Source organism: Alternaria atra, assembly GCF_907166805.1.
Source record: "Alternaria atra isolate CS162 genome assembly, contig: 29, whole genome shotgun sequence".
In the NCBI taxonomy this organism is placed as follows: Eukaryota; Fungi; Ascomycota; class Dothideomycetes; order Pleosporales; family Pleosporaceae; genus Alternaria; species Alternaria atra.
In genome coordinates this window covers 917,453-939,602 of record NW_025091327.1, presented here as the reverse complement: position 1 = coordinate 939,602, position 22,150 = coordinate 917,453, and the positions used below count along the sequence as shown (strand labels likewise).

Here is a 22,150-nt window from a genome sequence, read left to right as displayed (position 1 = left end):
ATTCACGCATCACATCAGCAAAAAGCACTACTGTAGAGAAGCCGAGCCGTATTGGATCCAAACTTGAAATTACGTTCAGATGATTATGGGGCTACCGGCGAGGACTACGATCGTTAATGGCAAAAGAATGAAAACGCCCAAAACAAGGTCATAAACGCCACATTTGATGTCCATACGATTCCATTTAATCACCCGCCGTAGTCCATAAGCCAAAGAAAGAAGCTGTAGTGGCATTCCCGTCGCATGCCATATAAAGAAAAGGAATAGGAGAGATCATTTGTCTACCTTTTCGCGGCCGAAGCGACTCTTGCCTTTCGCAAACAATCCTTTAGCGCTCGTCATGCCCTTCCCACCTAGTACATTGGCGGTGTGAAGTAAGTCCTTGCCCTTGAGCTGCATCTGCTGATTTGCGATTCGCCCGCCGAATCCTGAGGTAGAGGGTGCACCGGTGGTGGGAGAGCTTGAGCTCGCGGGGACTGGTACACTAGCATTGTTATGCTGTTCGCTGCTCACATCGTGGGTACTTGATCCCCCCAGCTTGCCAAATAGGGCCAGAGAGCCGGTATGCCTATGACGCGCCGAACTTGTAGGGGCTCGCTGTACGGGGTAGCTTTGAATGGCCAGATCAGGGTTCGCTTCGAGCGCAGAGCGCAGCCAGTCATTGAGACCATGATCATATTTCGCCCAATACTCTCGTGTTGCATTGTAGGCGTCAATTCGCTCGGCAGCTGTAGCCAGTGTTGCAATTTCTCGAGCGCCTAGGGGCTTGTCCGTGGTTGGCGACTTTGGTGAAAAGTCCTGCACAGCAGTAGAGGTCGTTGGATCCTCATTGGGAGGCACAATGGCGGGATGTTGCGTGGGCTGCTCCAGCTGTTGTTTTTCATTCAATTCTGGCTCTTTGGGTTCTGGGGGTGGCTCGTGTTCCGCACTGAAGCGCGGAGGGAGATCTACGGCTTCGGGGTTGAGCTCTGTGTTGACAACATGGAGTCCCGGCGAGCGTGTTCCCTCTCGGGTAGGGCTGGTGATTGGACTAGTAAGTGAGCGTGCAGAATCAAGGGGCGGAGAAGAAGGTTGCGGCGGCATATCAGTGTCACTAATAGGATCCGGTTTGGTGACCGTGAAAGTATGATCAGGACCGAAGTATGAGTCAGGAAGAGGTTCAGACGACTCCTGACGTTCCTGATCTGCAACTCGCTCAGCAGGAGGAGGAGAAATTGCGGCTACTGGTGATGCTTTTGTAGGCTCTGCCGTGGGTCCGCCTTGTGCTTGCTCGTCTGGTGTTTGCAGTTGCGAGTTGCTCCCTTCCCAGCTGAATCGGTTGAGAATCACGGGTTTAGTCGGTTCCTCAGACTGTGGTAGGAAAGATACCCTCTTTCCCGATGGCTTCTCTTGATGGTGTCGCTCAGTGACTTGTGAAGACTGAGGAGAAGCGCGGTCTTCTTCTGCCCAGTAGGTATCATACTCACTGGGCAGGATAGAGCTAGCACGGTTTCCGCCTGGACTAACGGGCTGGAGTGAGGCTCGGTTAGATTCACTAGCTGGCGATGCAGGAGCCTTGAACGGGCTGAGACTTGCAACAATCTCCTTGCGCAGACGATCGCTTTCCTGGTCTTCAGCTGAGGGGTCGGTACTCAACTGTGGGTCAAGACTTGGTCGCTTAGGTTGACTCGTGAAGGGCTGTAAGGATCTCTCTTTCAGAGGCGGGGGTGGTGGGAATTCTGATTCCGGTGTATCCTTCGCGGGAGGGGTCGGTGGTACACTTGAGCTACTAGTGACCGTACGGTCCAACTGAAGGGGTCTAGGGAGATAAATGTTTCCATGATCGGTACGACGACCCGGCTGCTGTTGAGTTTCGGATGTATCATCATCGGCTCCTAAAGTCGTGCGAATAGAATGGACCATGGCGGCTCCAGCATCTTTAAGCGCAGCAAGCGGATCAGAAGTTTCCGCCTCGGCTGAAGACACCCCAGCGACTGGATGCTTGGCCGTTGTTGGCGTAAGTTCAGAGTTGTTGAGTGAGTCCGGCCCATTGGTGTCGAGGCTCAATCCACGATCCTGCTCACCGTGATCTGAGGGTGTCATAGCCGTGGTCGCGTATGATTCCCACTGGCCTGGAAGATGAGGACGAAACTCTTTGACAGGACTGCTGTGTCTTGAATGACTAGCTTTTGTTGGAGACCCCGCACGAGAGTTGTCGTTGCTCCGTTCCCAAGACTGAACACTGTTCCTCGAGCGATTGGATTGTGTGGAGCCACGTCTTGACGAAGCTACCTCTCCAAATTTACCTGCCAAAGCCTGTACACGACCTTTGCTTGGAGACTCAGAGCGATCGCGCGGCAAAACATCATCGACGGGGCTTTGCGCATTGTGCGACTCTAGGAAGGTGTCTTGTGACCGGAGCTCTGCTGCACCGAGTTCAGCTGCACCACTGTCTGGGCCATTTCTCGCGGCAGTGGCGATGTCTGCCTCACGGGTAGCATACGCAGGGGATGGGCCTTGGAGACCGCCTTGCATTGCGTCGGATGTCTCATTGCTTTCCGTCGTAACAAGAGCGGATTCTGGCTCGGGCACGTCCCTGCTCGGTGCTAAGACAGGCGAACGGGCAGGACTGTCACCACGTGTGGGCGTAGCGAGACCGCTGCGCGGTATGGAAGAGTTTGAGAAGTTGCGATTGTGACCTGGCGAAGGTTTCCGTGGGACGTGGTGCATTGGCTCGATAACGTTCGCGGATGTTGGCTGGGTGATGGGCGTCGTAATTTCACTAGGCTCTTCTGCAATAACGGGTGTATTACCTTCTGCTTGGTTACGGTTCCTCAGCGCTGATGCTGCAGAGCTGGGTACACGGCTCATGATTGGGCTGATTCCGGAAGTACTGCCAGTATTGCTTCTCAAGAGGTCCGAACTGGAATCGTTATCGTTCGATATGGGCGTTGGCGGAACCGAGCGGTTTTCATCAGCGCGAGTGAATGCTTGGTCGACAACGGACCGTAGGCCCTGGTCATCCTGCGGTGACACGAGGGATCGGTCTTGCTGGGATTGCTGTTTGTCGTAGTGCGGGGCTGCTGCATCACAACCAGGCAGAAAATACTCGCTCTTGCGCTCAGCGACAGTTTCCATGGGCTGCAGCGATCTTCCGCCCTCTTGAGGAGATGTTATATTGTCCCGTGTTGGGGAGGAAAGAGAGTCCAGGCTTGGTCGCGATGAGTCTAGTGAAGCACGTTGCCGCTCCTCTTCATGCCGCTTGTAGATGTCCGCTGGTCTGATAAAGGGTAGCGACTTGTCGGACTGACTGCCCTGCCGTGATCGTGGGGAAGTAGGCATTGGCATGTCTCCTTGACCTATGCTGCTCTTGCGAGGGGGGAACTGCGTGTTGATGGGTGGAGTGAAGTCGGCAGGGACCTGCGAGATGCGTGTCTGAAGGGGCGGGGGCATCGCGGAAGGGCTGAAGTCCCCTCTATCGTTGGTGTCGTAGCCCTGGTCAAATCCACCGCCGCTTGTCTGTACTCGTGGCTCTTCATATTGTTGACCATGACCATGCTGGGGGTGTGGTATCGTTGAGGAGAAGGCCCGCTGTTCCTCGCCATGCTCGAAGGAATTTCTTCGGCCTCTTGCGAGAGGTGCCTGCTGGGAAGGGTCGGTGAAGCTGCGCGATGGCTGCTCTGTACGCTGAGCGTAGTATCGCTGCGCCGGTGCTTGTGGCTGCTGCGGCTCCTGGTTGACGCCGTATTCATCGTACTCGTCGTAGCCGCCCCAATCATCACCATCATAGGCATTCTTCTTAGCCTGCACCCATTTCTTCGTTTTGGCACGATTGACGTTAGTCTTGAATGACACGGGCTGGCCTGCGGAGAAGGGCGACGCGCTCCGGTCGCTAACACGAGTCAGTCTATGAATGCATGCTCCATGTACGGTTGCCACCTACAGTGGTGAACGGGCTTCCTCAGCCTGGAAGCGGAAAGGGCCGGACATGATGGAGTAGTATACTCGGGGTATAGGATATGCACACCACTCTAGCTCTACTGGGGCCAAGCCCAAAACCACCTATATCCTACAGCGCATGCAATCTAGGGAAACGAGAGGATGTCTACAGAGGCGAGCTCTGCGACAAAAGAGCTGGCTAGGTAGTGCGCGATTGCAGCGCTGAGGAGGTGGTTGACAGCCGGAGTGGTGGTGATAGACAGAGTGGCTGGAGCAAGGCGGGAGGGACTCGATCCAAGCTTCCGGGATAACGTCACCTGCTGCGCGTGCGAAAGGCCCGACCAGAAATGAGACGAAGAATCACTCGACCAGGGTAGAGTTGAGAAGAGTGGAAGAGTAAGAGTAAATACAGTGAAGATGCAAGCCATTAATCCCTCTAACAGCACGACTTCTCCGCGCGGCTTGACGGCTCTACGGCTCAAAGGCCAGCGCCACTATTGGACTGCGGCCCCGTCAGGTGTGGCGCAGGCGACAGCCCTAAGTTGGGACATGGGCCGCCCTAGGAACTAACCACGTTGATGTTCCCCAATTCACCCCAGCCCAAGCCTCAACCCTCAACATATTCCACGTTTTGCTGTTCGACCCCCCAGGAAAACCTCGATTCACCCACGCGCACGTCTGCGTCCCGAATACCTCATCCAGCGCTAGAGCGAAAACTAGTGAAGGCAGTCATTTCCCCTACGCCACGCAAACGGACGGACTTCCGCGTCGCATCACAACACCATTTAGCCTCGCCATTGCTGCCTTGACACTACGAGAGACGTAGCTTGACCACTTCAGCAACTGAGCGCATACCCATCTTCTCCCCCGGTGCAACTTTCACCCCTCGACCGCATCCGCATCGCCTCGCTGTTCTGCCGACAGGTGGTGTGCGCCTCCCCTTTTCCGACCCCACACACGACAACAAATCATCACCATGGCCGTATCGATACAGGACCGCACCGAGGAGTTCCGCTCCATTCTCGCACAGGCTCAGCGACGGCAGGCACAATCCAAGACGGGCGCGCAACGGCAGTCGCTCCTCACACAGCAAGAGAAGGCACAGGCAAATGCCAACCCGCGGCGTCAACGCTCCGAGTTTGCGCGTAATGCGGCAGATGTCGCGCGTGGTGTTGCGAGCACCATGCAGAAACTCGAGCGCCTTTCACAGCTGGCGAAGCGCAAGACCCTTTTTGACGATCGGCCAGTCGAGTTTGACGAGCTCACGTTTGTCATCAAGCAGGACATGACTGCCCTGTCAGGCCAGGTGCAAGCGCTGCAACAGATGAACTCGAGGCAACACCCCAAGTCGAAACCCGGCGTGGATCAGGAAGGAGAGCACAACAGCAATGTCGTGGGACTGCTCAAAGACAAACTACAGAACGTGGGAATGAACTTCAAGGATGTTTTGGAAGTGCGAACAAAGAACATGCAGGCATCGCGGTCGCGTACAGAACAATTCCTATCAACGGCTGCCCAGCAGTCCCACAGCAACCTCGAGCCAGGCAGGACTGATTCTCCACTATACCAAACACCCCAGCGAGGTCGATCACCGGGAGGTTTTGGTCGGAGTACCAACGCAGTGCAGCAAGACCTACTCTCGCTCGAGCCTTCCGGATCGTCGGCTCTGACACGGGGTGGACCGCAATCGGACGCACAATTGCTGCTGATGGAAGAGGCCCAGCCCCAAAACGCATACATCCAAGAGAGAGGGCGGGCAATCGAGTCGATAGAGTCTACTATCCAAGAGCTAGGAGGCATATTCAGCCAGCTCGCTCAGATGGTGTCGGAACAAGGAGAGCAGATCCAGCGCATCGACGCCAACACCGAAGATGTCGTAGACAATGTAGAGGGTGCCCAACGCGAGCTGATGAAGTACTGGAGCCGTGTACAGGGCAACAGATGGCTTGTCGCAAAGATGTTTGGTGTGCTAATGATTTGTACGTATACCCCCAACCTTCAATGCGTGAATGAACAGCTAACGTGGTGCAGTCTTTTTACTTTGGGTACTCATTTCTGGATAGATCTGCACTTCATTGTTACGGCATATTCCGGCGTTCAGGAAGACAAGAGGCATCATCACCAGCTCGGTCTGGCATCGTACTGGGAGAGCAGCAGTTGTGTAAGACGCTGCTCACTTCTTCACTTGTATCTATACTTTTTTTGTTGTTTGTTCCTTTTGTACCTACGCTCCCATGAACACCATTACGTCATGAGCAGGCCGGTTGAGTCACTATTAATGAAGCTTATTTATCTTTCACGTGCAACATCTCGAGACTTTTCGTTCCGAGTGTGGGGGTCTATGTGTCCAGTAGCCCGATCTATGTCTGTGCACTATCCGATCTTGACTTGCATGCCTTGGCTGCATATGTACAGCATGCGGGTCGGTAGTCGCTTAGATCGGTAGTACCATCATCAGGAAGCCAGAAATAGACAATGACTACTATTGTATAAACTCAAACATATCCTCACTTGACCGTTGTGACAAATGCATACATGTTTGCTCATTCTGAGCATGCGCAAACTTATGTCACCACCTTCGTCATCGATCACGGCGATCGACTGTGGGATGAAACTGAATTGCACGGTTGTCCACATCTGGTGGCTTCTTACTGTGGATTGACCTTGCGCTGTGTCACCAACGTCGCAAAGAAAGTATTCATTACCGGTTAGTCAAGGATGTCTCCGACGCCCACCACTAGTTTGAATGTCAGCGCGACCAGTCTTGACATCGGAACTGGTGGGAGCTAAGCTGCAATGCCGAAGCTATACGTCAATCACTTGGTAAGCTCGGGAAAGTACTCCGGCTACACCGCTACGAGTCGTCAAAGGTCGGTTGACAGGCGCCGAACCATGCACCCGCATCTCCAAGACAGGCGGAATGATATCAACGGTTGTTAGATCGTCACTAGGTCGCCGTATTGGCGGCACGACACCTGGGAAGTGCGACATGACGAAAAGAACGGCGCGACGTCGGCCGGATAGCTGCGTTAGTTTGACGGGCGCGAACCCATTAGCGGCCTTGAACAGATGTCATATTGATGTTTGGCGAGTGGCATGGCATGCAAGCGGCAGGATGAATGCAGCATCAGCAGATGATCCCCTTGCTGCAGAGTGGGCGTGTGGGCGTCTTCTATCCCGCTAGCGCCCTCTCCTTCTATCCGTATGTCAACCACACTCTCACACTGACTTGCGTCCTCGACACCTGATCCGCTGTGTATCTGCTGCACACCTCCGTTAGTCGCCCAAGATTGTGTGGCCCTCCCACCTCTGACGCCTCTGCCCTGCGCAAACAGAGACAACCCTGACGCTGCCGCCTGCATGTCTTGGTAGCGAACTCTTGACATCACCCGAGAGGCAAGTGCATGCGCGCTCCGGCGCAATGCCCGACCGCATATGGGACGAAACTGTTGCCCTCGGCACGGCTCCCATATTCGACGATACTGTGTATCTCTCCGAGGCCTTGGGCCTACCCATAGATCAAAATGAAGACCATCTCGACGCTGAGTTAGCGCTGCTTGCTCGCGAGTCCGGTGTCCCCGATCCTTATCGCTTCGTACCCCCGCCAGAAACTATCTCACGCGCAATCTCGACTATGACGTTGGACAGCGACCAGAGGAGTTCCAGGTCAATTCACTCTCAAGAAACACAGTCAACAAGCTTCACGTCGGCGCCTTCCCGGACATCAAGAGACCATCTATTCTCTAGCGACGGCTCAACCACCAAGAGGGTACCCCCAACACTTCGACGGGCTGCATCAATCGTCGAAAACTCTCAAAAGGGTACAGAACGTCCCGAGTCTAACTTCGAGTCAAGACAATCATCGACATTGTCCATCACACCTTCTCTCGTCTCTAATTCAGCATCGTCATGGCAGGCACAAGCACGGAAGAAACGCAGCTCAGCCATCTTTTCCATGTTTCGAAGAGATTCGGGGTATGTCATGGGCAGTGGATTATGAAGCCTACTTACTAAAGCCTTTCCAGTAGTACTTGCACAACGCCGGCCTCGCACCACGGACACCACAGCAAGCCTCGAGGCGTAAAGCTGGCATGCGGTCACATGTTGTCTGACTACGATATCCGGGCGCATATACAGGAGGCATCGAGGAAAGGCTCACATGTAGCGCCTGATTGCTGTGGAAGCCTAATACCGCGCTCGGTGTTGGAGAGCGTTCAGACAAAAGAGACTAATCATGCCATGAACAATACTGCCGACCTCTCCGACACTGCACTCCGCGACTCTGGCTATTGCGAAATTGCAATATCAACTGCCGACCCACCACATCCAATCAAGAATCTTCTCCTTTCAGAAAAACCTCCCACCTTGCCACAACTCCAAGCCAGGCGCATCCGGCATGAAGCGATCAGTATTGAATCAGCATTGGCAAATGAGGCTTTCAAGAGTTTCAGGACACAACAGAAGGAGCAGTTTGAACGTGTTTCCTCGTTCGAGTGCAACCAAAGAAAAGCCTTGTCAACGTACCATCGGTGCACAATGGTGCTGTTAGAAGCGCAATATAGAATTGCGAGGGAGGAGCGAGTTGAAAAGGTATGGGTAGATCAAACGATCGTACGACTAACAGCTGACTCAACCTGCATAGCACAACGAGGATCTCGAGCGGTTAGAGGAGCGACAACTGCTCGCTGAACATGACCTTCTGAAAGCGCAAGCTCAGGAAACACAGAATGTAGCGACAGCTTTGAAGTATATCGAGGCTTACTGTCTGAGTACAAAAAACGACCAAGAGCGCGCGCATACCGTGTCAGAGGAAGACTTCAAAAAGTTGGATCGCCAAAGACTGATCCAACAAGACCTCCCGAAGAAACATGCAAGCGCGATCAACGTCTTACGTGCAAGGCAAGAACTGGACACAGAACGAAGAATAGAGGCCCAGGAAGCAGAGTTACAGCAATTGGGTGTAGACCACGAAAGAGAGAAAGCTAGGAAAGAGGCTGAATATCAGAAAGAATTGGAGAAGCTTGATGCAGTTATCAACGTAAGAAGAAAGAGGCTGTTGCAAAGGTGGGATCTCAAATTTGAGATGTGGCGGCGAGACTGGGAAGCGCAACACAACACGACTCTGACGGCAGAACTTGAACACGAGGACTGGCCATCTGGCAAAGCAGACTATACCATCTCCATACCCGAAGCAAGTTTGCTGGCTCAGTACGTCAAGACCGCGGCATGAAGTGACGACAGATTTTCCTCTAGAATCTCTGCGCATATCCTGTCTCCGATTCCACGTTATCGTTAAGAAACCGGCGTCTTTTTGGGCATCATTATCTTTATTATCATTTCACAGCGTGGCGTTATAACGGACGCCGACGCCGATATGGATCCATTCTTCTATTCTTGCTGCATTGGCGGGTTTGTATCTTCGCGACCATATATACCCCTTTGCGCATTTGCGAACACGCATTTTTTCTTCTTCTATACATCTTATTTGGCATGTAGCAGACCAAATCTTCTTTGGTTGTAGGGCTAGATATACACGTTATGCTGTAATGGAACCGAGTTACATAAAAAAACACACTGAGCTAACCACCACACCCTCGTCGACTAGTGACCCAGACTTTTGGACACGAAGAGACGCTGAGCCCGACAATCCGGACACCTTTTTAGGTGGGGTGGGTGTGTGTGTGTGTGTGCGGCTCAAGCTCGAGACTGTCCGCATAACCTGATATCGAGCGAGGTGGTGGTGTGGTAGTCTAGACAAGACTAGTGTTAGCAGCAAACCCAGTCGCCTGGAAACTACGGAGCATTTTTCCGCCCCTACGGCGATTAAATAGCGAGCGAACGTCGTTCACTGGAATCCATGGCTTGGCATGGAGCTGACCGAAAGAGGAAATATGCGTTTTCTCACGCCATGGTGGGTCGATGGGGTATGCGGTGCATAGGTATTGGTTTTCCTAGTATTATGGAGTAATGTATTAGATACTCTGGAGAGAAGGAGGAGGTATTTACGAGATGTAACATAAGACTGGCGGCATATGAGTTCGCTGTCATCAATGGATGTGATGGAGAGATATAAGGACGAGAAAATGCCTGTCGGCGATAGCTACATTTTGCACTAGAGAGAAGCCATGCAACATGTTTATCGGAGAATGGTAGAGATTCGCAACAAGTGCATGTGCGCATGTAAAATTGCTATCTGGGTATCTTGCTAACTCGTGGAACTCGTAAAGACATAGTCAACTATCGTTAAAATAAACTTGGTATATGCTTTTCAGCTTTTGATACCGATTGTCCAGCAGTCGTGACCGACAATGCTTGCTTAGCCATGAGTGAGATCGCTATTGTACTGCTCAACTGGAGCTAGCATATCCCACTGTAGACCCTCTTGCGCATCCATGGCCGGTGGCAGATGGTCTAAGCCCATAGCCATATCCATCTCAGCGTCATCCTTCAGGAGAGAGAGCTGGTCAAACTGCTGATCGAAGAAGCCATGGTGTGTATCTGTGCTCTTCGGATCAGGGTAGGGTAGCATGGACATGTTACCTTCCGTGAAATATGGAGCCGGCGTCTCTGGCATGCTTGGCGTAGCAGAGTCGAACATGTTCATGGAATCGTCGAATCCACCAATCCAGAACTGTCCTCCGCTAACAGCATCGCGCTCCTGGATCAGCTCCTCGATCTCGTCCTCGGGAATGTTGTGCTCGGCGAGCAGATGACGGCGTAGATCGCGGTCCATGTAAAAGCGGTACTCGCATGTCTTGACCAAACACGGTACCTCTCGGCCTTGTTCGTAACCGACACCGGTAAGCATCGTCAGCATCGAGGGCTCCGGCTTCTTCTTGGATTTTGCGGCCTTTCGCAGCTGTTTACGGTTGCCAAGACCAAGATGATGTGTCCGAACGTGTTGATCAAGAGACGACTTGGCTTTGAAGGAAGCACCACATGCATTCTCTCCATTCCAGGCTCTGAGATCTGCGTGTTTCGAACTTTGTAGAGCATCCGAGGTACAAGAGTACTTGAATTGCTTGTCGTGGACGGTCTGAATATGAACGGTGAGGTTGTGTTTTCGATTGAAGACACTCTCGCAGCCCAGTCTGGGACAAGCATGCTGCGATTGCTCTTGTGGATCGCCATGTGCGGTGTCGAAGTGTGTCTTCAAATTCGATACAGTCTTGAACTTCTGACCACATTCCGTGCACACTGGCGGGTGACACTCGGTCGTGTGCGTCTCTAGCTCCTCTTTTGTAGCGAAAGACGGCAGTTGTGTCGGGATGATGGATGTGTCGACAGACTCGGTCTGCAATGTTTCCGGATCTGCACCAGTTACACAGAGCATACAGAAGTGGCCCTGTTCTTGCGTGTATGCGTGCGCCCTTTCCATATGCCGTTGTAAAGCTCCCTCAGTCTGAAAGCCACTCGTGCATCTCTCGCCGGTCTCTTCATCCACATGAACACAATTGTAGGGCTTGACTTCGAGATGCTGACCCTTGATGTGTGCCTCCAATGCCTTCGCCTTCCTGAACGCCTCGTTGCATGGGGGAAAGTCGGTGCAGTAGAACTTGGACTCGTGGACGTCTCGGTGCCTCTGGAGCCGTCCGTTGGAGGTGAAACGCTTGCCGCATCCGTTCCAGTCGCATATGAACGTTCGCTCGGTTGCCGGGTCACTATGAGCGTTCTTTAGGTGGCGTTGCAAGTGATCTTTGCGGGGAAACGTCTTATCGCAGCCGGGTTCGGTACAGACAAACGGTCGCTCCTTGTTGTGGCTTCGCATATGCGTTTCGAGACGGCATGGTCGGTTGAAACGTTGCGAGCATGTCTGGCAGACGTAATTCCAGGCGCGACGAGCCTCGCTCTCGGCCCTCAAAGTACCATTGTCGGTGTAGTTGACCTTGTAATCGGCGGAATCGTCTGAAGCATAGTCTTGCTCGGGAGTCTCCTCCGCAGCACCTCCGAGAATGTTAGCTTTTGGGGACGACGTCATGGTGGCTGGGTTATCATACTCTTGCGAGACCTTTTCTGCGGCAAAAGGCCTGCCTCTTCTGTAGTTTTACGTTTCGGGGCCATGGCAGTGCCTACAATTCACGGATCGTTTACAACAGGCGGCTCGAGGATGCGGAGAACCATGGGCGAAATTCGAGCTCCACTGTATTTTTTGGATGCCAAGATTTCATCCGCTAGCGCCGACGCCGACGCTGACCCCTGCGATTTCTGATCGCGAACTTTCTTTACTGTCGCATCGCATCAGGCATACACCCCATCTTCCACGCGTAATCTTCAACCCCACTCGAAAAGACAGACCTACGTGTATAACCCAAATCGAACGCAATCATGTCCGACTACGGCGGTGACGACTACGATGGCGGTGCTGGTGATATGTATGTTGATTCCACCTCTGCACTTTCTTCACAAGGCGCATTACCTGGGGGGAGGGTAGAAGACATTCCAGCATAATCTAACGTCAATAGCGATGAGCCTCTCATCGAGTTCGACGAAGAAGCAGAGCCCGATCTGATGGACGACGAAGACGACCAGCCCGGCGGCGGTGAAGACCCAGACAACGCCGAGCCCAACGACGACAACGTAGTAGTATCGGGCGATGCAAATGCGGCAGCAGCTGCCAGAGAAGCTTCCAAGAACACAGTCACGAGCGAAAAGGACAAGAAGGTTCCAAACGACAAGCGCACAACCACTCCATACATGACAAAGTACGAGAAGGCGCGTGTTTTGGGCACAAGAGCACTCCAGATCAGGTAAGCTACAGCTGTTTAGCAGGTATGCTCGCGAAGACTAACGATATCGCAGTGGTAACGCTCCGGTATTGATTGACGTGGAAGGAATGACGGACCCTCTGCAGATTGCTGCGAAAGAGCTGCAAGAGAAGAAGATCCCGCTCGTTGTACGGCGGTATCTGCCTGATGGATACTACGAGGATTGGACTTGCGAAGAGCTTCTGACATGAGACATTGAGTGTTTGGTTGCATCTGATAAGGAGTTTTGTTTGGCTAAATATGGAGCATATCGGCGAAAGGAGTCTCTAAGTGGTTGCATAATTATATCCCGAATCTCACCCGATCTCCGTTAGCTCCAAGCCTTGTCCGTTGCATGTGCGGATCCGCGGATAACATTCCTGTAACAAGCCAAAAGTCTAGAGGAAGGTGGGGTAGCTTGACATAGCTATTTGTCCCCGCACTAAATCCAGGCACAACGTCACTCAATGCGCCTGCTCACAAAACTTCCAAGGGCCCCTCGACTTGTGTCTGCATTTCAGCCTCCTACACGATTCTCCCGCTATACCACACTGTCCAACATGTCTTTCGAAACCACAGGTACCATTGCCTCCTTCGGGGGCAAGCTTCTCAAGTTGAAGCACAAGTCCGAGAGCACAAACACAGACATGGAGCTTAACATGTTCCTACCTCCGCAAGCACTCAAGTCCGGGGCCAAGGTTCCCGTTCTGTTCTACCTCTCTGGACTCACATGTACCGGCAACAACTGCTCAGAAAAGGGCTTCTTCCAGCACGGCGCAGCTAAGCATGGCATTGCCATTGTATATCCCGATACTTCACCAAGTGCGTGTTTACTGTGAGGTTGAGATCCGAGCACCTGACTAACCCTCTGGCTAGGAGGTCTCCAGATCGAAGGTGAGGACGAAGCGTACGACTTTGGATCTGGCGCAGGCTTTTACGTCGACGCCACCAAGGACCCATGGTCCAAGGGCTACAAGATGTACTCATACATCACCAAGGAGCTTCCTGAAGCATTGTTCTCATCCTTTAAAGAACTCGACTCCAGCAAAGTCAGCATCACAGGACACAGCATGGGTGGTCACGGCGCATTGACATTGGTGGGTCTGCGGTATACTCGTTAGGAAGGACCGCACTAACCACCGCTGATAGTTCCTCAAGAACCCCGGCATGTACAAATCCGTCTCTGCATTCGCGCCCATCGCCAACCCCATCAACTGCCCGTGGGGTCAGAAGGCATTTAAGGGATACTTTGGCGAGGACCAGCAACAAAAGTGGAAAGAGCACGACGCTTCAGAGCTGGTAAAGCAATGGAAGGGTCCTCTGGAAGTGCTCATCGATGTGGTGCGTATTGTATAAGACATCCTCGGAGTATGTTACTGACTGAGACAGGGCACGGGTGACAACTTCTACAAGCAAGGTCAACTTCTTCCAGAGAACTTCGTCAAGGCAGCTAAGGAAGCTGGCAACGACAAGGGCATCCAACTCCGCATGCAGCCCGACTACGACCACAGCTACTACTTCATGGCCACATTCGCCGACGACCACGTCGAGTGGGCGGCGAAGCATCTGAATGCATAGTAAGTTGGCTTGTCGACTGTTACCATAGCAGACTGCTCACTACTACAGAAGCGGCTCGGGTATTAGAGAGAAATTATAGAATATAATAGAAATCCCACACATATGGCGAGACTTGACTGCTGCATTGGTGATTTACTAGCCCGGTTGATGCTTACCTTTCTCGGCAACAAAATTCCTAGTATCGAATATCGAAGGTTTGTCGCGGCGGGTTTGCAGCCTGCAAGCCTAGAGCAATAGGGAAGAAGAATACATCTGCATTGTCGAGTCTTGGCATGGCGCATCGTAGACAAGTGTTCCGAAACTCCAAGTGCCCTCAGTTGATGTCGAGAGCAATGGCCCATGATGTCGGAGTAGCACGGCGGTCTCGAAGTCAAAATCTCGTGCGCACGTGTCACTGGATCAAATTGGGCGTGCGAACATCCCACCATGGGGCTTGGCGCTGCCACTTCAGTCACTGCACAGCTGTTTTTTGCTCACTACGCCTCGACCAAGACGCAGAACCACTTTTGCTTTTTTCTGCCGCATATCTAGTTGCCTAGAGCATAGAACCTAAAGCTCTGACCGTAGTTTCTTTCAAGCATAAACCCTTGCACACGCCGTACGTCAGCCCCTCGTGCCCCGCCTCTGCCTTCACCGCTGTAACGCTTTCACGATGCAGTCTCCCGCGCTTTGCTCCATGGTTCGGTAGCACACCAATCTACTTATTCTTCTGCTCCATCACGTCCGATGTACACCTCATAGCCTGAACCACAACGACGACCCAACCTGTGACTCGACGCTGCTTGCTCAGCTCTGAAACCACGAGGAAATGGAGGACCAGGTACGCACGACTGTCTACAATCCTTAGTCCTATACTGATGATATTGCAGGTCGAAAATGCCATCCAAATTGCAGCGAACCCGACGTCAAGCCAGGAGCTGCGCGGCCAGGCTATCGAATACTTGAATCAGCTCCGCGCAGAAGGCACAGCATGGCAAGCTGCCCTCACACTCTTCGCGCGCGACCCTCGCCCCACCGACTTCGTCCGTCATACCTCCCTCGATCTCGTAAACAATGCCATTCAAGAACACCGCCTCGATGAACAGAGTCTTGCGTACATAAAGGATACCCTTATGGGTCACATCCACCGATCCTATGTACCAGGCAGTGGGGCTGCAGACACAGGCCACATTCAGAACAAGCTCATGCAGACTATCACTTATCTTTTTGTAGCATTATACCCTTCTTCGTGGCAGTCTTTCTTCGACGATTTCCGTGCCTTAGCTGGCGACCAGTCTACCATCGGGAATGTCAACACAGCGACGACATTGCTGTACCTCCGCATGCTCGGTCAGGTTCACGATGAGATTGCCGATCAGCTAGTCGCCCGACCAGAGGAGGAAAAGAAGCGCAACACAGAATTGAAGGACCTCATCCGACAACGAGACGCGCAAAAGATCTCATTATCCTGGCAAGAAATACTTGCGAAGTGGAGGGAGACAGATTTGAATCTGGTAAGGATGTGTCTGGAGACCATTGGGCGCTGGGTTAGCTGGACAGACATCAACTTGATCGTCAACCAAGCCATGATCACAACCTTCCTGGAAATGGCGGGTCAACAAGGAATCGGCGACCCTGAGAGCGCTGCCGGAAAGGTGCGCGATGCTGCAATCGACACTTTCTCAGAGATTGTGAGCAAGAAGATGAGCCCCGCGGACAAGATCGAACTCATCACTTTCCTGAATCTCTCAGAAGTCGTGGGCCAACTAATTAGCAGCCCAGCTTTGGCCGATTTCAACAGTTCGAACTACGACAACGACCTTGCTGAGACAGTCGCTAAGCTCGTAAACAATATTGTATTCGATATCGTAAAGATTCTGGAGAACGAGGCTGTCGAAGAACATATCCGGCAACGCGCAGACGATCTCATCCGCATCTTCACTCCCTATCTGTTACGTTTCTTCGCCGACCAATACGACGAAGTCTGCTCAACAGTCATCCCATCTCTCACAGATCTCCTCACGTTCCTCCGAAAACTGCAAAAGAAGTCTGGATCCATCCCTCCACAGTATGCCGCGGTATTACCACCCGTCCTGGATGCGATCATCGCAAAGATGAAGTATGACGAGACAGCCTCATGGGGTGAAGAGGGTGAACAGACAGACGAGGCAGAATTCCTCGATCTCCGGAGACGTCTCCATGTCCTGCAGCAAACAGTGACCGCTATCGACGAGCCCTATTACATCGAGACCCTCAGCCGCTTGGTCAACGGAACGTTCGGACGCCTATCCCAGGGCGATCAGTCCCTGAACTGGCGCGACCTTGAATTGGCTCTGTACGAGATGTACTTGTTCGGAGAACTTGCAGTCCGAAACCAGGGACTGTATGCAAAACGCGAGCCCTCATCTGCTGCAGCTCAGCAGCTTGTGACTATGATGAACAGCATGGTTGAATCTGGTCTAGCAAACTACCCACATCCGGCTGTCCAGTTACAGTATATGGAGATTTGCGTCCGCTACTATCAGTTTTTCGAACAGAATCCTGGCCTCATTCCCAAGGTCCTTGAAAACTTTGTCAATCTTACCCACAGCAATCATGTCAAGGTCCGCTCACGATCTTGGTATCTCTTCCAACGCTTAGTCAAGCATCTACGGGCTCAACTGGGCAACGTGTCCTACGACATCATCCAAGCGGTTGGAGACTTGCTTACAATCAAGGCCGAGCTTCCTGATACTTCAGAAGACGAAATGTCATCTGATGAGGAAGACCAGTCGGCAGATGCACTTTTCAACTCACAGCTGTATCTCTTTGAAGCCGTGGGTTGCATCGCCTCGTCGAACACTGTATCTGTGGAGAACAAGAAGCTCTACGCGCAGACTATCATGAGCCCTCTGTTCAACGATATGCAACAGACTCTTCCTCAGGCGAGGAATGGCGATGAACGAGCTATACTTCAGATCCACCACATCATCATGGCCATAGGAACGCTAGCTCGGGGCTACTCTGATTGGGTGCCATCAAACAACAACAGCGCCGTACCACAGAGTGAGGTTGCAGAGGAGTTTGTCAAAGCATCCGAGGCTATCCTCGTCGCTGTCGAATCCCTCAACTCTTCTGGATCTATTCGCCACGCCGCACGATTCGCTTTCTCACGCATGATTGCTGTTCTGGGTTCGCGTCTACTACAACAGCTGCCCTCTTGGATTGAAGGACTTTTGTCACTCAGTTCCTCTATGGACGAGATCAGCACGTTCCTCAAGGTGCTAGGCCAGGTTATTTTTACCTTTAAATCAGAGATCGCTGGCATCCTGGATACTGTTATGAGTCCAGTGTTGCAACGTATCTTCACAGCACTAGCAGTAGTTCCATCGGGCACAGATGACGAGATTCAGCTGGCGGAGCTCCGCCGAGAGTATCTGAACTTCATTGTCGTTGTTCTGAACCAGGGTCTCGGATCTGTGTTCGTTAGCAATGGTAAGTCAAAGACGTTAAAACACAAGCTAACACTACTGACGTTATGTAGCAAACCAAGCGACTTTCGAGCCCATCATCTCTTCCATCGAAACTTTTGCGCGCGACACACACGACTACCCTACCGCACGCCTTGCCATCTTTGTGCTTATCCGTATGATCTCAGTGTGGGGCGGACCCGACAAGGTCGGGCCTGGCGCGAACTCTACGCCCACATCTCCTGACACCGCTCAAGCACCGTTGCCAGGTTTCGACAACTACGTGGTAGATAAATTCTCTCCATTAGCATGGTCGATACCGGCATCGCCAGGGTTCAACTCGAAAGACGCGCAGGCTAAACAGGTACTCCATGAGGCTGCCAATCTGCAACACGAAATCATCAAGAAGGTCGGCGAGTCTTATGTGGATCGCCTCAAGAGCGATCTCGGTGGCATGGGAGTGGGTGATGATGGTGCGGACCAGTACCTGCGCACTCTTGCCGGCTCATTCGAAGGACCAAAGAAAGAGAAGGAGTGGCGCAACTTCTACGCCCAGTTCGTGGATCGCATGCTTGCAAGCCAGGGTTAGATTATGAATCCTAATTGGAGGTCGGGACATATAGTGGAGATGGGATTAATCAGCGGGTTTGGCGTAACGTTTGTCCATCATGAAGGCGGCATCATTCTGCATCGTAGCGGGCGCCAAAAGGATTGGCATTGAGTTTGATTTCCGTGATAACCCCCAGCAACTAGCTCGCATTTCGTAGTGGAGCCTTGTTACAAAATAAATTTTCGATCACTGTGTACACTAAATTATCCGCAGTCTTTTACTCTACTGATGTGTTACAGTCCCTTTAGGATAGGTTGTAGTGAGGCACAACTTAGAGGACGCGATTGTACGCGACACGGTTGCGCCTGCACTTCGGCCCCCACGCTTTCAATCCTGGCCTACCCCAACATCACGACAGCATCACTCACTTTAGCTTTCCTCACCTAGGCGCCTTTCTAATTCCGCCTCGTGCCGGCCCGAGGACACCATCATTTCCCCAAGCAGTGTAGCATGGACGCCGACGTGCATTGTGATGTCCCGATATGGAGTTGCACAGGACCCGCTCAAGCGCTTCGAGTTTCACCCCCACCAAACGATTCGCCAGGAACGCACCAACGTAGAAGCGCGCTCCTAATGAAGGGAAGATCAGTTTAGTGCTATGTTGAGGATTCGCTATGGACTGTGCCGCAATGGCTAAGACTATGCAAAGGCAAAAGAGGTGTCGTTCGCTGTGTGCGAACTATCAGCCTCAACTTACTCGTACCTTACAGCTCACCGCTTTCGCCCGACGTTCATACGGCTCTTCGTATCCTACGCGTGACGGAGCGCCTCCGAGTCAGCATTGGCAATCGCGATCATGAACGTTAACAAGGTTTCGCGATGGAGTCCTTTCCGTCGGCATGGGCTGGGTGGACGGACTGTGGAAGTGGAAGAGAGGGATGATGCGGCTGCAGATGCGAATACGATACCCGTGACTGCGGCGAAAACGAACTCGAAATCGAAGACTTGGGAGACGACAGTTGAGAGGGTTGAGAGTTGGCCTGAGGAAGCTAGGCCGTTGAAAGCTCATACCTGGTTGACTTGGCTCTATGCATTTGGGGACCTCTTACTGGTATTACTACCGTTGTACTTTATTCGTAAGTCGTACGTCGTCGTTCTGCGTTGCTCACCTGATTTCTGTAGTTCTTGGTGTGGCTGTAGTCACCCTCAATGGAAAACCGACTCGAGGCTCTACATTTGGGTCCAAGGTGGAAACAGCTATGGATCTTGTAAGACATCATATGCCGCTCTGTTCAATGGCACGCTGATGTATGCAGGGTCCTACAATGTTTCCCATTGTGTTTGCTGCCATAACCGGAAGGAGTATGAAAATGATCGCCCGGTTCCTTGCAGAAAGAGGATCTAGAATCAGCGTACGTGCACCTCTTGGAAACGACCTTGTCAAAGATCTTTTGTACTCTTGGTTTCAGCTGCTAATGCGGTATCTAGACGTTGGAGCTGCTCATGGCAAGCCAGTCTGTTTGGGGTACTCTCGAAAGTCAAATGTTGATGCAACGACTTACAGTGGTTGGAGTGAACCTTCTATTCCTGTGGGCTCTTTCACCACTGGGTGGTCAAGCTTCGCTTCGACTAATGACTAGGGACATGAAAGACTCCCATACGTCTGGGAAACTTCGATACATGACCACTGGGCCAGCAGCAACCATGTGGGGTCTATCCTCAACCTACATTGACAGCGGGAAGTTCGCTGACGCCGGAGCGCTCTATACTGCAGCATTAATGGCACCACTATCCACAAAGCTAGGAAGTCAGGATCCCTGGGGCAATGTCAAAATCCCAACCGTGGAGGCAATGAACTCATCTGCGCTAACACCTGATGGCTGGTATACTGTACCTGCAGACGCATCGTTGCCAGAGGATTATTCTTCCTTAGTTGGCCTTCCTATCGTTGGCCTTCCATCCCACAAGAGCTCGAACTTCAGCCTCCAGTACACTTATCTCTCATTAGACTGCCAGCCCTGGAAGCAAGCGCCTTATCCTGCACTTAACGGTAGAGATGATTACTTTACCACCAACTCCACCAGGCTAGAAGAGCTGGTGCCCGGTCAGGTGTGGGACGACAAAGAGGCGCACAATCCATTTGGTAACGCCAGCGCAGAAGATCGCAACTCTTTCTTCATGGATACAACCCGTAGTTATCCATGGGGCGTCAAAGAGGGAGACGATGGTGATCTTTATATGGGTCGCCTGAACGGGTTCTTTGGCAACTACAACAGCTCTCTCATGCTTGAAAAGGAGCTTACCACCAACCGAGACCTTTTGTTCGTTTCGCAGTACGCAACAACCCACGACGAAAATGGGATTGGACTGAACATTGCGACTTGTTCATTATCACAAACCCATGTGGAAGCACTCGTACGATGCAAAGGGAACGCTTGTGCTACGACCAAGCTTCGAAAGTCTCTTGAAGACAATCGCTCCACATCACTCACTGGACTTGAACACGGTACGATTATGTTTGGATTTGCGAAGCAGTTCCCTCGCGCAGTGAAATTCACGGCTGGATCGAGTCCCACTGAACGCTTCTTGGCCAACACCTCGGTCTTTCCCTTCGTACAGCAAGTGGGTTCCTTACCTTCCGATGTCATGTTTACGAACCTTTCACTGGTGTCTCCTGATGTGTTTTCCAAAAGACTCAGTCTGGCAATGAACACTTTTTATCAATTGAGTATACAGCCGACGGGTTACTTTGGCAGCTTACCGACGAACCTGTCGCTTTATGGGCCAGATACGAACACATTCGATGATATCAACGCCTATCTTCCGAAAAACTTGACGGCTACAGAACACACCTTCACCGAATGGTGGCCGGCGTTCGATGAAGTAGTACAAGACATCAAGTCGCCATTCATTGGAGCGACGACAACGGCCGATATCACCACGACAGAGCAGATCTTCGTCTGCAACTTTGCCTGGCTTGCACTTCTGCTTGTCGCGTCCACCATCACCCTTGTGACGGGCAGTGTAGCGTTGGTCTTGAAACGCAAAACATTAGGACCAGAGCTCTTTGGGTTCGTCACCAGCATGACCTACGAAAACCCTTGGGTCAAGGTACCCGATGGAGGTACTATGCTTGATGCCATGGAAAGAGCGAGACTCTTGAAAGACGTTGAAGTATGCGTTGCCGACGTGCGTGGCAACGATAACGTCGGTCACATCGCTTTTGCTGCCGGTGTTCCCTTGCGCAAACTAGAGCGAGGACGTCTCTATTGCTGAGCCCAGCTCGAGCTCGACGCCGCATAAATGCAGACTGCATGCGCCATTCCACATATCATTGTGGCGCAGCAATTCGAGTCATCTTTCCAAAACCGGCGTCAGTGACCCTTGAAAGTGACAAGTGAGCCGAGATGCCTCCGATCATCGGTTTGTCAAACAATAAACCCCCTCCAATATACTGGCTTCATAACCACATCGTCATAGGTTGAAGAGACTGCATCCGAAACCATGGGAATGTTCGCTCCCAATCGGCATTCAGAAGCGACATCCCCACAGTTATGGCTGGCGTAGATCGTGATCGGCGAACTGGCGGTTTCCGACAGCCAGTCCTGCACTGTAAACGGACGAAGGTGTGACAGGCCTTACGCGGCATCGGGGAAGAATTGAAGTTTTCTTCGTAGGCGCGGTGGAGCAAGTCGTGGACGCCAAAAGTTGACGGCGTCGAGAGGCTGTAAGCGGCTCACCAATGGGCCTGGTAATGCAGGGGATGTTGGCTCGGAGGTGCGACGTAGCATAAAACACACAGGGGGTCTAGATCTTCTGCTGACGTGCTAAGCGACTTAGCCCCAACCAATGGTCGTCCAGATGCAACATCGAAACGAAACCTCTCTCCTGAGGCCCTACACCAACGCATGGTGATCTCATGTCGACGTCTT

General features: G+C 52.3%; 8 protein-coding genes across 8 annotated transcripts; 6 read left to right on the top strand and 2 right to left on the bottom strand.

Moving 5' to 3' along the window:
• Positions 1-273: 273 nt before the first annotated feature.
• Positions 274-3,969, bottom strand: ALTATR162_LOCUS8608 (uncharacterized protein; the record flags this gene model as incomplete). The annotated part of the gene is made up of 2 exons (XM_043316241.1): positions 274-3,871; positions 3,923-3,969. The coding sequence occupies 2 exons, from the start codon at positions 3,967-3,969 to the stop codon at positions 274-276; spliced, it is 3,645 nt and encodes a 1,214-aa protein (XP_043172176.1).
• Positions 3,970-4,894: 925 nt separating this feature from the next.
• On the top strand, positions 4,895-5,981 carry ALTATR162_LOCUS8607 (uncharacterized protein; the record flags this gene model as incomplete). The annotated part of the gene is made up of 2 exons (XM_043316240.1): positions 4,895-5,897; positions 5,950-5,981. 2 exons carry the CDS (start codon positions 4,895-4,897, stop codon positions 5,979-5,981), a joined length of 1,035 nt encoding a protein of 344 aa, XP_043172175.1.
• A 1,358-nt stretch (positions 5,982-7,339) lies between these two features.
• On the top strand, positions 7,340-9,148 carry ALTATR162_LOCUS8606 (uncharacterized protein; the record flags this gene model as incomplete). Its single annotated transcript, XM_043316239.1, has 3 exons — positions 7,340-7,893; positions 7,944-8,508; positions 8,561-9,148. 3 exons carry the CDS (start codon positions 7,340-7,342, stop codon positions 9,146-9,148), a joined length of 1,707 nt encoding a protein of 568 aa, XP_043172174.1.
• A 1,086-nt stretch (positions 9,149-10,234) lies between these two features.
• Positions 10,235-11,979, bottom strand: ALTATR162_LOCUS8605 (uncharacterized protein; the record flags this gene model as incomplete). Its single annotated transcript, XM_043316238.1, has 2 exons — positions 10,235-11,862; positions 11,916-11,979. 2 exons carry the CDS (start codon positions 11,977-11,979, stop codon positions 10,235-10,237), a joined length of 1,692 nt encoding a protein of 563 aa, XP_043172173.1.
• Positions 11,980-12,243: 264 nt separating this feature from the next.
• On the top strand, positions 12,244-12,874 carry ALTATR162_LOCUS8604 (uncharacterized protein; the record flags this gene model as incomplete). Its single annotated transcript, XM_043316237.1, has 3 exons — positions 12,244-12,290; positions 12,381-12,665; positions 12,718-12,874. The coding sequence occupies 3 exons, from the start codon at positions 12,244-12,246 to the stop codon at positions 12,872-12,874; spliced, it is 489 nt and encodes a 162-aa protein (XP_043172172.1).
• A 348-nt stretch (positions 12,875-13,222) lies between these two features.
• On the top strand, positions 13,223-14,986 carry ALTATR162_LOCUS8603 (uncharacterized protein; the record flags this gene model as incomplete). The annotated part of the gene is made up of 7 exons (XM_043316236.1): positions 13,223-13,484; positions 13,539-13,759; positions 13,812-14,003; positions 14,052-14,239; positions 14,292-14,299; positions 14,808-14,838; positions 14,899-14,986. 7 exons carry the CDS (start codon positions 13,223-13,225, stop codon positions 14,984-14,986), a joined length of 990 nt encoding a protein of 329 aa, XP_043172171.1.
• Positions 14,987-15,048: 62 nt separating this feature from the next.
• ALTATR162_LOCUS8602 (uncharacterized protein) lies at positions 15,049-18,257 on the top strand (the record flags this gene model as incomplete). The annotated part of the gene is made up of 3 exons (XM_043316235.1): positions 15,049-15,060; positions 15,110-17,693; positions 17,743-18,257. 3 exons carry the CDS (start codon positions 15,049-15,051, stop codon positions 18,255-18,257), a joined length of 3,111 nt encoding a protein of 1,036 aa, XP_043172170.1.
• Positions 18,258-19,074: 817 nt separating this feature from the next.
• On the top strand, positions 19,075-21,494 carry ALTATR162_LOCUS8601 (uncharacterized protein; the record flags this gene model as incomplete). Its single annotated transcript, XM_043316234.1, has 4 exons — positions 19,075-19,354; positions 19,401-19,486; positions 19,535-19,630; positions 19,707-21,494. 4 exons carry the CDS (start codon positions 19,075-19,077, stop codon positions 21,492-21,494), a joined length of 2,250 nt encoding a protein of 749 aa, XP_043172169.1.
• Between the last annotated feature and the right edge of the window lie 656 nt (positions 21,495-22,150).